Source organism: Otolemur garnettii, unplaced genomic scaffold, assembly GCF_000181295.1.
Source record: "Otolemur garnettii isolate 467f Iridium unplaced genomic scaffold, OtoGar3 scaffold00299, whole genome shotgun sequence".
Lineage (NCBI taxonomy): Eukaryota > Metazoa > Chordata > Mammalia > Primates > Galagidae > Otolemur > Otolemur garnettii.
The window spans coordinates 27,604-42,810 of NW_003852694.1; the positions used below are offsets into that span (position 1 = coordinate 27,604).

General features: G+C 31.9%; 1 protein-coding gene across 1 annotated transcript in view; it reads left to right on the forward strand.

Annotated features, from left to right (window-relative positions):
* The first annotated feature begins 4,144 nt into the window (after positions 1 to 4,144).
* The window catches only part of LOC100964535 (NKG2-D type II integral membrane protein), a 15,531-nt gene continuing 4,468 nt past the window's right edge, over positions 4,145 to 15,207 (forward strand). The window contains exons 1-7 of the mRNA XM_003803373.2: positions 4,145 to 4,231; positions 5,348 to 5,456; positions 6,747 to 6,854; positions 12,878 to 12,970; positions 13,189 to 13,224; positions 13,597 to 13,748; positions 14,047 to 14,150. Of these exons, the coding sequence (XP_003803421.2) occupies positions 5,417 to 5,456; positions 6,747 to 6,854; positions 12,878 to 12,970; positions 13,189 to 13,224; positions 13,597 to 13,748; positions 14,047 to 14,150 (533 nt within the window). The 5' untranslated portion in view covers positions 4,145 to 4,231; positions 5,348 to 5,416. The remainder of the gene's footprint in view (positions 4,232 to 5,347; positions 5,457 to 6,746; positions 6,855 to 12,877; positions 12,971 to 13,188; positions 13,225 to 13,596; positions 13,749 to 14,046; positions 14,151 to 15,207) is intronic.

Consider the following 15,207-nt stretch of genomic DNA (forward strand, 5'->3'; position numbering starts at 1 on the left):
GTTTAGGGACCTTTATATAGGACACTATATGTCCCTTTGTTTAGCTTTGAATGGTATTTATTTCAAAGACACTTTCCTTATGGCGTGTTTTCCTGACTTCCCCATAGGCCAGGCGTCCTCAAACTATGGCCCACCGGCCACATGCAGCCTGCCTAGGACATTTATCCGGCCCGCCGGGTGTTTTTGCCACAGCTGCCTGTCCTGCTTAGTAGCCGACTGGTCCCAGGGTCCACAGTCCGGCCCTCCAACGGTCTGAGGGACAGTGAACTGGCCCTGTTGAAAAAGTGTGAGGACCCCTGCCATAGGCTGTAAGTTAATGTTTGAACTAAACAAAATGGATGGGATATCCAAACATCCTGTTTCCACCTTATTCCTGTCTCCTTTTCTCAATCTTGTGTTTAAGAGACAAATAATTTCAGTTCTAACGCTACATATATAAAAATAAGTCTTCAGGTAAGTGTGATTCAGATTTTTCCATAAAAAAACCCCACATTTAAACATCTATTCATTTCTTTCTTAAACCAAATATTTGTAAACATGTGGTTGTAAGAATCAGCTTCTATTTTCCTTTAAATAGATATAATACTACATACATTAGTCAATGGAAAATGTCAATTAGCTAAACAGAATTTTGGTATGAGTATGTTAGAAAATAACATATTTTTCTTCAACTTGTTTTCTATTCATTTATCTTATTTGTTTTTATCTGTTGTATAGTTTTTTATTTTCTATAACCTAACTAAAATGTGAATTCCATGAGGGCAAGAAATTTTTGCCTGAATTGTTTAACTTGGACATTCTAAAGACATAGAAAAGTGCTTAGCAAATTACATTCACTAAAAAAGTATTGAATGAATTTTTTTATTGTCCAACTTTAACATGTCACCATATAAAGCTGACTTCATGTTTTAGTATAGCGTTCATTTTTGAGACTGATGCTTAGCTTTCTTTGAAATTTTATGTGATCATTCTTTTATCTTATATCTTATCTCAATTAGTTTGTATCAATGACTATAAATAAGATGGACATTTAACAAATCTTGTTCACTGGTATCAACTCTCATACATTTACTTATTTTTATGTGCACCAAAGTGTATATTTAAATATTGAGTTCTTCTAGATATGATGTAAAAATAGTATACATCCAATTTAACATTTTTTATTGAAATTTAAAAAATTCCCAGCACTAATTACCAAATAGGATCTCACTTCCTACTTCTTCTGTAATATTATCTCATATTTTTTCATCTATGCATGTGACTTTTTCTTGTCCATGCTTTTTCCCCTCCTAATTTGTCCACCTCTACCACTTTGTCTTCATTAACATGTTTTTAAGTGTGCTGAAGAATCTCCACAATATATTGGAATAAGCAGTATCCAATGACTTCTTTGTCTTCATGAATTTTTAAAAGATTTATAATAAAGTTAAGAAGGATTTTTGTATAGATCTTAGTATAAATACTAATAATTTTTTAGCATGAAAATGTTTCTGTCTTGATTTGATCATGTTCTTTCTATTATGTTAATATTTTTTATTTCTTAATTATTCTTTGCAGTAAATTGCATATTTTTTCAAAGGAAAATGACTGCTATAATACAACAACAAATCTAATTTGATCATCTATATTAGTTTTCTACACTATCTGATTTGATTTGGTACTATTTTAGAATTTTGCCACAATATTGATAAATAAGATTGATTTTTCCTTTTCTTTTCATAACACATTCTCATCTTCCTTGCTCATCAATGTAATTCTTATTTAAAAGAAAAATACAAAATGTTTTTTATTTATTCTTATACTTCCTAGAAGAGTTTATATAACATAATGATCTCTTTCTTGAAAGTTTATTATTCTCCTATAAAATTATATATAGTTACATATTATAATACTCATGAATATTTTACATATGGCTTTTGCATCCATATGAGAAGTTTTTAATAATCTACTGATTTCATTAAAATTATTCTAGCTTTTGTATTTATGTTCTATATTTTAGTTCTTGCAACTTTATCTCTTTCTTAATCAGTTTTATCAAACTTTTTTCTATTTCATAAATCAATAAAAATAACAGTTTTGACATTGAGGATTAATTCTATTTTATTTTTGTTTTCCCTGCAGCCCTTTGGTACTAAACTTTTAGCATTTTGGCCTCTAATCCTTATCACTCTGATGCTTATAGAATATAGTTTTTCTAAAACTATATTCCAGACAGTAAAATTCTAATCTCCCACCAACATATAGCAAAAGTAATTGCATTTTTCAAATGATTTTCTTTTTTTAAATAGATTTATTTATTATTATTATTATTTTTTTTTTTTTTGCAGTTTTTGGCTGGGGCTGGGCTTGAACCCACCACCTCTGGCATATGGGATCAGTGCCCTACTCCTTTGAGCCACAGGTACTGCCCATAATTTTCTAATTTCATCAAAATTATCAACTTTATTTACTATCACATCATTCATAAACTCCCCTTTGTTATTATTCTGTGATGTGCATGGATCAGCTTGATGTCTCATTTTTTATTCCTGCTCATGCTAATTAATATTTTTTTCTCCTCTGCTGTTCATCTTTTTTGGGGAATGAGGATGGGAGACTTAGTCCTGTTAATGGATTATCACTGTTCACTAATGGGCTTTTGTGACTATTTCTTCATATATTTTATACATGGTTACAATGTCTATCTAATTGTTCTATTAGCTAAACATTATTGCCTGATAATTTTCTTTTATTTATTCAATTCAATGACTATGAATTTATGAATGGAAGTTTTGTTTTCAGGAGAACATATTCAGTGAGACTTAATGTAAGTGACTACTTTTTTGCTATTTCTCTCCGTATTTTTTTTCTTCTATGGGCCCCAAGAGTATTATTATTGTTGTTATTATTATTTTAGTTTAGTTTATAAAGAAGTTACAACTATTTATTTTCTACATAAGTGTTTTATTTTAAAATAGTTTTAAATTTACAGAAAATTGCAAAAAAAAACTTACAAAGGTAGTACAGTGTTCCACATACTATACACCCAGTTTTCCTGATTATTATTTCACATTAGTATGGTTCATTGTCATAACCAATGAACTGATGTTGACATATTATTATTAAAGTAAATGCTTTCTTTAGACTTCCTAAATTTTCATTTAATGCCCTTTTTAATGTTCCATTATACTATCCAGGCTGCCACATTACATTGAGTTGTCATATATCCTTGGTCTCCTTTGAATTATGATAATTTCCTTACTATTTTCTAACATAATAAAAATTATGAGTAGCTGAAAATCAGAATAGTCAGACATTACTCGATCATGTTGCTATTCTGGCATGTGATTTGGTGCTATTGTTCTGAGGAACAGAAAGAGAACAATGCAATGAGTGAAAAGGAGAAAAGCACAGAGGGATTTGTCACCCACATACATCATACATGGATTAATGTGATCATAAGGTGATAATTATTTATGCTAGGTGTATGATGGCTCATCTTGGAATTATTTATTTTGTATACATTGTATATTTTTATGATTAAAAGCTTATGTGTGTGAGGCTATGTTAACCAGTTTGATGAAAATATTTCAGATTGTATGTAGAACCAGCACGCTGTACCCCATGACTGCATTAATGTTCACAGCTGTGATTTAATTTTTAAAAAGCTTATGTGTAGATGTGTATGTGTATGTGTGTAAATATGAAAGATATATCTTTACAATTCCAACCTCCATGATACAGCATACTTGATTTCACTCTAACTTGTAATGGTTTGTGCACAAAGTGACTAAAAATTTTATTTAATTTTTAAACAACTAATCTGTTTATTTTCACATAGTTCTTTTACAATCATATTTTATAATTTTTCACTTTGATTAAGGAAAGGTTGTATCAGCCCATCATTTGTTTTTCCAAACCCTATGCTATTTTTTATCACCAAATTCATCATTTTCAAGTCCTAAAATGTTGTTGAGACCTAACATTTATCCAGCAAGGGGTAATCCCACCCCATTTACCAAGCTGCTGAAACTTTTTGTGAAGCGATATAAGAGGAAGTATTGTGGTTCGTTTTGTTTTTCCACAGGAAGATGAGATTAAAGTAACATTTATCATATGTTTCTCAAAGATTGAAATTAACTGAGAACCTGTAATTTCACTTCTAAGTTAGGAACTCAAGACATGTCCGCATTTTCTAGATTAATAGAAGGCTTTTTATCCACAAGAATCAAGATCTTTCTTCTCTGATCAGGTGTGTGTCTGTGTGTGTGTGCGTGCAGGCGTGTGTTCTAACTGTTATTCGAGAAATGAGGAACTATATTTCCACCTCAAAAAAGTTTCTAAAAATATTTAGACCATAAGATAATTCTAACTGTTTCTTAAGCATTAGAATAGAATTACTGAGGGCAAGAAAAGCTTACCACTGCTGAAGTATATATTCTTTATCATTGTATCTGATGGTAAGTAAATTAGGATATGCTTATTGAAGGATCAGAAGTTATGATGTTACTATACGAAAAACCCTGATCTCTAAGCAAATAAAGAAGAATGAAACTTTACATGTAGGATCAGTAGAGTTGGGTTTAAATTGGAATTTTCAAAGTTAAAAGCTTTGTGATCTTGTGTAAGGCATTTACCTTTCATATACAACTTTACATGCAAAATGAAACAAGTTGTAATATCCATGCCTTTCAACTATCATGATCAAATGTGAAAATAATTTTATTTTTAAAACCTAAGCACTATGCATACTTATTAAACAGTTATATTTTCCTGAGATCTCTGCTAGACTGTAAGATGTTAGATGTTACTATATAAAAATATGTGAGATTATTTTTGTTAGTGATGATGGTGATGATGATAATTTGTTGCTGATGCTCCTGTGGCTATGGACAGAAGCTAAATGAAAATGTATTAGGGAAAAAACATGCAAAAATGTTCATATATCTTACCTGAGTGTAGCTTGCAAAGAAATCGTTATCACAAAATTCAATAAACAGCTATAAACACTTGATCTTAGCCAAAGGCTGAGAAGTGATAAAAGTATAAAGAAAAAAACTGTGTGCCGTTAATCAATAGCAGTCTCATAAAAATATTTTTATTAAGTATCTTCACATAGATGAGTTAAAATAGTCATTTTAGTCATGAGTTAAAATAGACATGTAAAAATAGTCATTATTTTACCACCAACATACATTTACAAATTAATTTCACCTGGCTTTATGTGACTTGTCATTTCCATTCTTTGTTTTGAGACAGGTGTTGGGGGGAATTTTTCTGTATGTCACTGTTCCATTACAGATATTTTGTGTCACTGGAAGTGAACAAAATAGAAAAAAAATTAAATGCCCTGTTTTATTTTATTCAGAGATTCTTTGTGAATTGAAGACTTTAGATTCTTCTCTGTAGTCAATGTGCAGTCATAATTGTATATACAATGGGGTTGGTTCGTGATCGAAGGGTTCATCATGGCTTGGGTATGTACTTTCCACAAAATGTGTGGTTTTTGCTTTTGTATAATTTTAAGATGCTCAAAATTTTATACAAGCATTTAAGGCCTAGGAAATAAATTTTCTTTGACTCACTTTATGTTTAATGTATTTCTTTAAGTTTTCAAAGACTTGAAGACTTTTTTTTCCCTTTATTTCATTAACTACTTACAGTAAAGACACAATATGAGCCAGCTTTGAATAGTGAAATGGCATTAGGATCTAGAGTCAAAACTGAATTTTACTCAAACTCTTCCCACTCTCTAGCTTTGAGATGGGTTAAGCTACAACCCTTATGCACTTTATTTTCTTTATCAAATAGAGATATAAAACATGCCATATTTATCTTATTGAATTTGCGTAGAATTCTAATCAACTGAAATGCATTTGAAAGTGTTTTTATCCTAAAAGTGTTATAAATTGCTCAAAGTTGGTAACGTTAATTAAGCAATATGATTTTGACCATCTCTAAGATTCAATTCATTCACAAAATGAGGCAAACTCTTTAGTTGATTATGTTTAATAAGTGAATCATATATTATGGGTAAAAACATTTCATTTTTAGGTATAATTAATATTATCATTAAATTTATAAAACTTTTTTACTAGTCAGTAAATGATTAATATTTCAAGAAGAGAGCAAAATGGTTGTTTTGTTCAGAGGCAAGATGCTTTATTTTTATACTAAAACTTTAGATTCTCTTATTTTAGTTGACATATGTCCTTTACTATAAAGAAAATTCTACATACTGACATTTACTAGATGTTTACTATGCAACTGACATTATTGACCCTAAGTTCATCTCATTTTTTTCACTTTTTAAATATCCATAGCAGATTATGTTGCTACTTCCTCCTTTTGCTTGCTTTCTTCTTTTGCAAGTTGGAGACTGGGATGCAAAAAGAAGTTAGCAAGTTAGTAAATACGCATCTGTGATTTAAACACATGTCTATCTTTCTACTCCTGTCTTTTTCACTGTATCAAGTGTCTTTATTCTAATGCTGGATTTTATTATATATTATGAATTAACTCATTTAATAGCACATAGGATTTTGCTAAAACTACTTTGCCATTGAATAAATATGATCCTATATAGCAAAAGAAAAACATCCTAATAAAGAAATAACATAAAATAAATGTACATTTCATTTTTATACACTTAAAAGGATATTCATGGGAAGTATATGCATGAAAATGGCAAATAGAATTTAAAAAAATTTAAGACCCAAATGGCTAACAGGCTATGACTCATACCAGCCTGAATTATTTCTTTCCAGAAATGGATGAATTGTATACTTACGACTTGAAAATGGCAAACTATGATACTTCCACACAATGGCAAAACCGAAGATTTGCACGAATCACAAGCAAATCTGGAGAGAACTGTAAGTCCTATATTCTTCTTTGTCTTCTCAGTATACTGAAGTAAATCTTGGAAACTGTGTGATTAAAGCTGTGGCAAACATTCTGTTTATTTTACCTTCATAAGGAAAGCAGAAATGACATTCACTCCAACATAATTTTGGAATATACAAAAAAATTATAGTACTAAAAATTGAGTTTACTACCTTTTCAGGCCCTTAAAAAATGATGAGATAATTTATCATAATAATGACAATTGAGACAAAAGGCTCTGAGGGATCCCTGAGAAACTGGCTTTAAGGAAAATTAAATAGAAATGAAAAACAGAGAGAAAAATAATTTTTAAATACTCCAGAGTTAAGTTCTTTTATGTTACAGAAGTGATGATATAATTACCTTTTACAGAAATAATTCTGAATGTGGTGATGTTGTCAATGCCTTTTTTAAAGCCAAAATATTGTTGATAAGAGAATTTGAGATATCTTATACAAAATGGAAAACAACAGACCTCCTTCACATATAAACTTTGATTGAAAACTAAGAAATAAGTTATTAAAAAAAGAAATAAATTATTAACAAATAGCATCACTTTACAAGGTAGATTTATTTTAACTGGAGAATTTAGTTAATTCGCATTCAATGCTATTGATAGGTAAGGACCTATTGCTATTTTGGTATTAGGTTTTTAACAACTTCACCATATGCAACTTTAAGGAATGCAAATTGGCCATATATAAGAATTCCCCTCCAGACTGTAGTTTTCAATCATTACAAAAATATAAACTACACATGCCCTTGACTCAGACAGAAATTACTGTTGAAGGAATTTCTGAGAGAAGAATCAAAAAATATGCACAGGGTGTATAAAATATGTCACGATTTTTATTTTTTTTAGTTGAATATATTCAGAGGGTACCAATGCTTTGGGCTACATGGATCATTTTGCAGTGCTTATGCTCTGGCTATAGGTGTGCTCATCACCCAAATGCGCTCCATAGCACCCATTAGGTTGGTGTGTTCCTTCTGTGCACTTGTATGCTCATCAGTTAGTTCCTATTTAATAGTGAGTACAGTGGTGTTTGTTTTTCCTTTCTTGTAACACTTCACTTAGGAGAACAATCTCCAGCTCTATCCAGGTCCCCTTCTGGGGGGTGGGGAAGGGCAGCTGAGTAGTATTCCATGATGTATATTTAACACTTTATTAATCCATTCATGAATGTTTTATTCAGATTGAGTCCACATCTTTGTGATTGTCAGTTGTGCTGCAATAACCGTTTGAGTGCAGGTGTCTTTTTGACAACTTTTTTTCTTTTGGGTAAATACTCAGTAGTGGAATTCCTGGATTGAATAGTAGGTCTACTTTTAGTTCTTTCAGGAATCTCCATATTGTGTTCCATAGCGGTTGTACTAATATGCAGTCCCACAAACAGTTTATAAGCATTCCTTTCTCTCTGCACCCATACCGGCAGCCATTGTTTGTGGAATTTTTCATAAAAGCCATTCGAAAGTGATGTCATATCTTGATGTGGTTGTAATTTACATTTCCCTGATGATTAGTGGTGTTGAGCATTTTTCTAATAGTAAAAAAACAAAAAAACGGTTAAAATGTCTATTGGAAAAAACCTGAAACTCTGTTAATAATTAGGTTAAGTCCAGATATCAATGAAATACAATGCAGCTATTTATAAAAATATGATATCATTGTAAGTCATGATGTGGAATAAAGTTTTAAGTGAGAAAATAGTGAAAAGCAGAATATTTTATGTAGCTTCTTAAATATGTATTTTAAAAATACACATTTTTAAAAAAGACCTGTCTTTTTCAGTTTGTTTTCTGTTGACACCTAATAATTGTACTTATTCATGGAATACAGACTGATATTCCCACACAAATGTGCAGTGCGTAATGATCAAATCAGAGTAATAACCTCAAACATTAATAATTGCTTTGTGTTGGGAATGTTCAAAACCTTCTTTTCTAGCTATTTCAAGATATACAACACGTTATTATTAAGTATAATCTCTCTGTAGTCCTATAGAACACTAGAAATCATTCTTCCTCTCTCGCTGTAATTTTGTATACAGACCCAACATCTCCATATCCTCCCTTGCCCTCTATTTCCCAGCCTCTAATAACCACAATTCTACTCTCGACTTCTATCAGCTAACTTTTTTAGTTTCCACATAAGAGGGAGAACATTAGGTATTTATATTTCTGTGTCTGACTTATTTCGCTTGACATGATATCCTACAGGCTCATCTATGTTTGAAAGAATAATGGGATTATATTATTTTTATGGCTGAATAATATTCCATTGTGTATACATACCACTTCCTTTATTCATTCACCTGCCGATAGATGCTTAAGTTGATTTCATATCTTGGCTATTGTGACTAATGCTGCCATAAATATGGTTTACAGGTATCTCTTCAATATAAAGATTTCTTTTCCTTCAAATAAATACTCAGTAGTGGAAATGCAAGATCACATGGTAGTTCTGTTTTTATTTTATTGAGGAAACTCTGTTTTCCATAATTATTGTCCTAATATATATCCCTTCAGCAGGATGAAAACACTTTCCTTTCCCTGCATCCTCAGTAGGATTCTTTTTTATGTTTCACTTTTTGATAATAGTCATCCTACATGGAAAGAGATAATATCTCACTGAGATTCTGATTTGTGTTTCCTTGATGATTAGAGATGTTGAGCATTTCTCCGTGTACTTATATGCCAATTATGTCTTCTTTTGAAAAATATCTATCCGAATTCTTTGCCCACTTTTATAGGATTAACATTTTGGACCAGGTGTGGTGGCTCATGCCTATAATCCTAGCACTCTGGGAAGCCAAGGCGGTTGGATTGCCTGAGCTGGGAGTTAGGGACCAGTCTGAGCAAAGGGAGACCTCATTGCTCCTGAAAATAGAAAAACTAGCCAGGCATCATGGAAGGTGCCTGTAGTCCCAGCTACTACAGAGACTGCAGCAAAAAGATCACTTCAGCTCAGAATTTTAAGGTTGCTGTAAGCTATAATGCCACAAAACCACAAAACTCTACCCAGGGTGACTAAGTGAGACTCTGACTCAAAAAAATTTTTTTATTTTTTTTAGTTCAAAAACAAAAAGGGATTTTTTTTTTTATGTTGAGTTGTCTTGAGTTCCTCATATATTCTGGATATTAGTTCTTTGTCATATGAACAGTTTGTAAATATTTTCTCTCATTCTACAGGTTCTGTCTTCTCTTTGTCAATTGTATCCTCTTTGGGGTAAATGGTTTTTAATTTGATAGAGGCCCCACTTATCCATTTTTTACTTCTGTTGCCTATGCTTTTAAAGTTTCACCCATAAAATCTTTGTCTAAATATTTGTCCTGCAGTGTTTTCCCTATGATTGCTTCTAGAATTTTATAGTTTCGAGTCCTATGGTTAAGTTTTTAATCCATTCTGAGTTGATTTCTGTATATGGTGAAAGATATGGGTCTAGACAGATTCTTCTGCATATTGTTACTGGTATCTGGTTTTCCCAACACCATTTACTGAAGAGGCTTGTCCTTTCCCCATTGTATGTCCTTGGCGCCTTTGTTGAAAATCAGTTGGCTATCATACATGGATTTCTGGGTTCTCTATACTGTTCTACTGATTTTCTTATACCAGTACCATGCTATTTTGGTTATTATAGTTATATTGATGTCAGGAAATGTGATACTGCCAGCTTCATTTTTGCTCAAGATTGCTTTGGTTATTCGTATGGTTCCATATGAATTTGAGAATTTAAGCCAGGCATGGTGGCTCATGCCTATAATCCTAGTACTTTGAGAAGCTGAGGCAAAAAGATTGCTTGAGTCCAGGAGCTCAAGATCAGGCTGAGCATGAGTGAGACACCATTTCTAGATTAGCTCCCCCCGCTCCCAAAAAAAGTCCCTGCATATTTTTCATGATATCTGACATCACAAATAAACAAAAGATGCCCTCACAAAATCAGCATGCAGCCCCCAGTCCACAGATTGGACACCCCTGGTCTAAGACTGCAGTTTTACTCCTATGTTTCTTTGTAATATGCTGCTTAGATGATTTGTTTATTACTAAAAGTGAGGTGTTGGTGGATTGTAATACAATACTCTTTTGTATTACAGTCTCTCTCTCCCTTGAGCATATTGATATACACTTAATGTATTTGACTGCTCTGCTATTGGGGGCACATATAACTATTACATCTTATTGCTGAATTATCTCTTATCATTATATATTAATAATAATCTCTTTTGACTCTTTTTACAGTTTTTTACTTAAAATATGTTTAACCTGATGTAAGAATAGTTGGTCCTGTTCTTTTGGTTTCCATTTTCATAGAATATCCTTTATGATCCCTTCACTTTCAGTCTTCATGTGATCTCTCCAGATGAAGTCAATTTCTTGTAGGCAGACTATAATTTGGTCTCTCTTTTAATCCATTCACTCTACATTTTTAATTAGAGAATTTAGTTAATTTGCATTCAATGTTATTATTGCTAGGCAAGGACTTACTATTGCTATTTTGGTGTTAGGTTTTTAACAACTTATTTCCTTTTTTACTGTCTTCCTTTGTGATAAAGTTATTTTATCTGGTCATATGTTTTCATTCTTTGATTTTTATTTTTTGTGTATCTGTTTTTGTTTTGTGGTTACTCTAAGGCTTACAAAAACATCTTACAGCTATAATAATTATTTTAAACTAATGGTAATTTAACTTTGATCACAAAGAACAGAGAGAAACAAAGAAAAAACTAAAAATTCTAAACTTTATCCCCCTCCACTTTGACTTTTTGTTGTCTGGATTTACATCTTTTTATATTGCCTATCTCTTAAAAATAGTGCAGTTACTATTATTTTCATAGGTTTGTCTTTTAGTGTTCATGCTAAAGATACGAGTGGTTGACATACTATAATTACAATATTAGCATATTCTGAATTTGTCTGTGTACTTATTTTTTTACCAGTGAGTTTCATATCTTCAAATATTTTCTTATTGCATGATAGTGTCTTTGTCTTTCCGACTGAAGACCTCCCGTTAGCATATCTTAAAAGACAGACCTGTTGGTGGTAAAAATCTCCCACGTTTTATCTTGTAAAGTCTTTTTCCTTTTATCATGTTGAAGGAGAGTTTTGCTGGGTATAGTATCTAAGTTGTCATTTTTTTTTTCTTTTCTTTGAACACTTTTAATACCTCATACCACTTCCTCCTAGCCTGAAGTTTTCTGCTAACATGTCTGCTAACAGATGTATCAAAGTTCCTTTACAAGTTGGTTACTTCTTTTCTCTTAGTTCTTTTAGAATCCTCTCTTTGTGACTTTTGAGAATTTTAATATTATTTGATTTAGGGTAATCTTATTTGGGTCAAAACTGCTTGGTAATCTTTAATCTTATTGTATTTAGCTATTCATATCTTTCTGTATGTTTGGAGACTGTCTACAGCCACCCACACCAGCACCAAACTGGGACTTGTCCATAGGGCATGGTTATTATGTCATATAGCCACCAGAATTTACTTGGTGTCTCAGGCCAATTTAGATAGCCACTGGTGAAGTGTGCTAAAATGTAGGAGCCCTCTGATTGGGCGCCTCTTTAGCATCAAGGGCCAGAGGGAATTGTCTTTAGCTATGTTCCAAGATGGCAGGAACAGCACCAAATTACAATGCAACGTTCAACATTAAATTTTATTTCCTTTCCCCTAAAAAACCATTTTTCCTCAATGCCTGAGATTGTGGACAATGTGAGAATTTAAAATCCAACCTCTTTCTGCATAGAAAAATAATAAATGATAAACATAATTTTTTCTGGGGATTATTGGTAAATGTGTAGAGAAGTACAGGAGGGAACGTTACATTTTTATACTTCTACTCTTTAATTATTTACAAAGTACTTATGTTACATGTCCTGGGAAAATCAACTAAAGCAGAAAAAAGACCAATACTACTCTCTCATGAAAAATAATTTTTATACTAAATACAAAGGTACTTAAATTCTTTATAATTATTTTTCTAATCTTTCCCTTTCTCTTTTCATCTTTGACAGCATCTCCATTTCATCTCTGCCGGTCTGTTGCTGTGGCAATGGGAATCCGTTTTATAATTATGGTATCAATATGGAGTGCCATATTCATAAATTGTGAGTGATTAAATTGCGATATCATTGACATAACAGTTGCAATGTATTACTTTGATCAGTATTCAGAAACACAGAAAGATAAACCAGTAATACTTAGTATGTCTTCATCATATATTTTCTGTTAGTCTAGAAATGTTTAAACTATATTTGCTCAGGCTGTACATTACTATCAAAAGGGAATTAAAAAATCTTTTTAATAATTATGATTATTTTAATAGCATTATTCAACCAAGGAATTCCAGCATCCTTAAATGGTAAGTTAATTTTTTTAATATTTTAAAGAACACATCATGTGTATACACACACACACACACACACACACTTACTCACCAAGGCATAAGTATCTACCCAGTGGGGTGTTAGAAGGTAGAAAAGAAATGATTTGTTCTAGGCCGTAATTCACCATAGCTTTTGTTTTTCTTTTCACAATGACAAAATATTTGTAAAAAGTAGGAGATATTTAGGTTTGGCATTTCTAAGAATGTGTAAAGATATGTCTTTGCTTATCACTTAATAATCTGAAATTTTAGAGTGGGAATTATAAAGCCATTTAATTTGTCCAGAAAAAAAAATCTGCTATGATGTTTATACATGTGAAGAATTCATAATGTATTCCCCCTTTCTAGAGAATTACTGTGGCCCATGTCCTAAAGCCTGGATATGTTATAGAAATAACTGCTACCAGTTCTTTAGTGAGAACAAAAACTGGTCTGAAAGCCAAGCTTCTTGTATGTCTCAAAATTCCAGCCTTCTGAAGATATACAGCAGAGTGGACCAGGTTGTATATTTATTTTAATGCTATATTCTGTATTTCATTCTAATATATGAGGCAACTCACTGGAATATGGAATGTGGAACAAAGGAGAGATACTAAGACTTAGATAATCCAATACCCTTCCAGAATTTTAATACCCACAGAATTTGCAGGTATTATGTATGTGTTGCTTAAGTGGGAATTAAGGGAAGAGAGTGCTTTGTTTCTAAGTGTGGAAATAAAATAATTAAATAGTTGTAACCTTGTATTTACTAACATTGTGAGCAATGGTTTCATTTGTAGTGTATTTTTATTCTAACAGGATTTCCTTAAACTTGTGAAGTCATATCATTGGATGGGACTTACACAAATTGCAACAAATGGATCCTGGCAATGGGAAGATGGCACAATTCTCTCACCTAACCAGTAAGTCTCTGGACCAACGGGTCTCTAGTTTTGTTTTTATCCTAAGCTATCTCTACGATCCCTCTGATCACTCATGTCACACAATTTCAGGACATCACACATTCCAATAGATTTAGCAAAAAGTGCTTTGGCCCTAAATTTAGGAGTGTGTTGCATTGGTGGCAGAGCAGCTAAGACAAATAATAAGTAACACAAGTTGTAAACTACGTGCTAAATACTATGGATGGTAGATCTATACTATGTCCATTTTATATATAAAAATGAAGCAGAGGCATCAAGTATCACATGTACTCTTTTTTGAATTTATTACCAGAGTTTTTGAGATATAACAGGCATACAATAAACTGCACATATAGAAAGTATAAACTTTATAAGTTTTGACAAATAAATATACTCATGAAATCATTAATAGTAGCAAAATAACTTTCTCTTTGCACTTTGTAATCCCTCCTCTGTGCCTCTTTCTACTTACCTCTTTCTGTCCCCAGGCAACTAATCTGCTTTGTGTCACTTTAGAGTCATTTGCAGTTCATAGAATTTACTGTTAATGGAGTCTTATCCTATATATTGTTTTTAATGTCTTTTTTCCACTCATCAAAATTACTTTGAGATTCAGCCATCTCATTACACAAATAAACAGTTGAATTCTCTTTATTCCTTAGAGTTATTCTAGCACAATGTATTTATCTTTTCATTTGTTGATATATATTTAGGTAGTTCTCACTTGTTGATTGTGAAAGCTGCTTGTAGAAAAGTGTAATGCTTTTGTTATTGATTTCTAATCTGGGCCCATTTTGATCAGAGCATATACTTTGTATAGTCAGTCCTTAATTTATTGAAATTGGTTTTTATGGACTAAATGAGAGCCTATAACTTTTCTTTGGAAAGATTTTATGTGCATAAGAACAAAATGACTATTCTGCTATTCTTGAGTAGAGTGTCCTACAAGTGTCAATAAGCCAAGCTGGTAGAGAGTTTTTCTCAACTCTTCTATTACATATTTCTGATTTTCTGTCTGTTTCTTTTTGATAGTAGTCCAATTGTTGAAAGAAAGGTG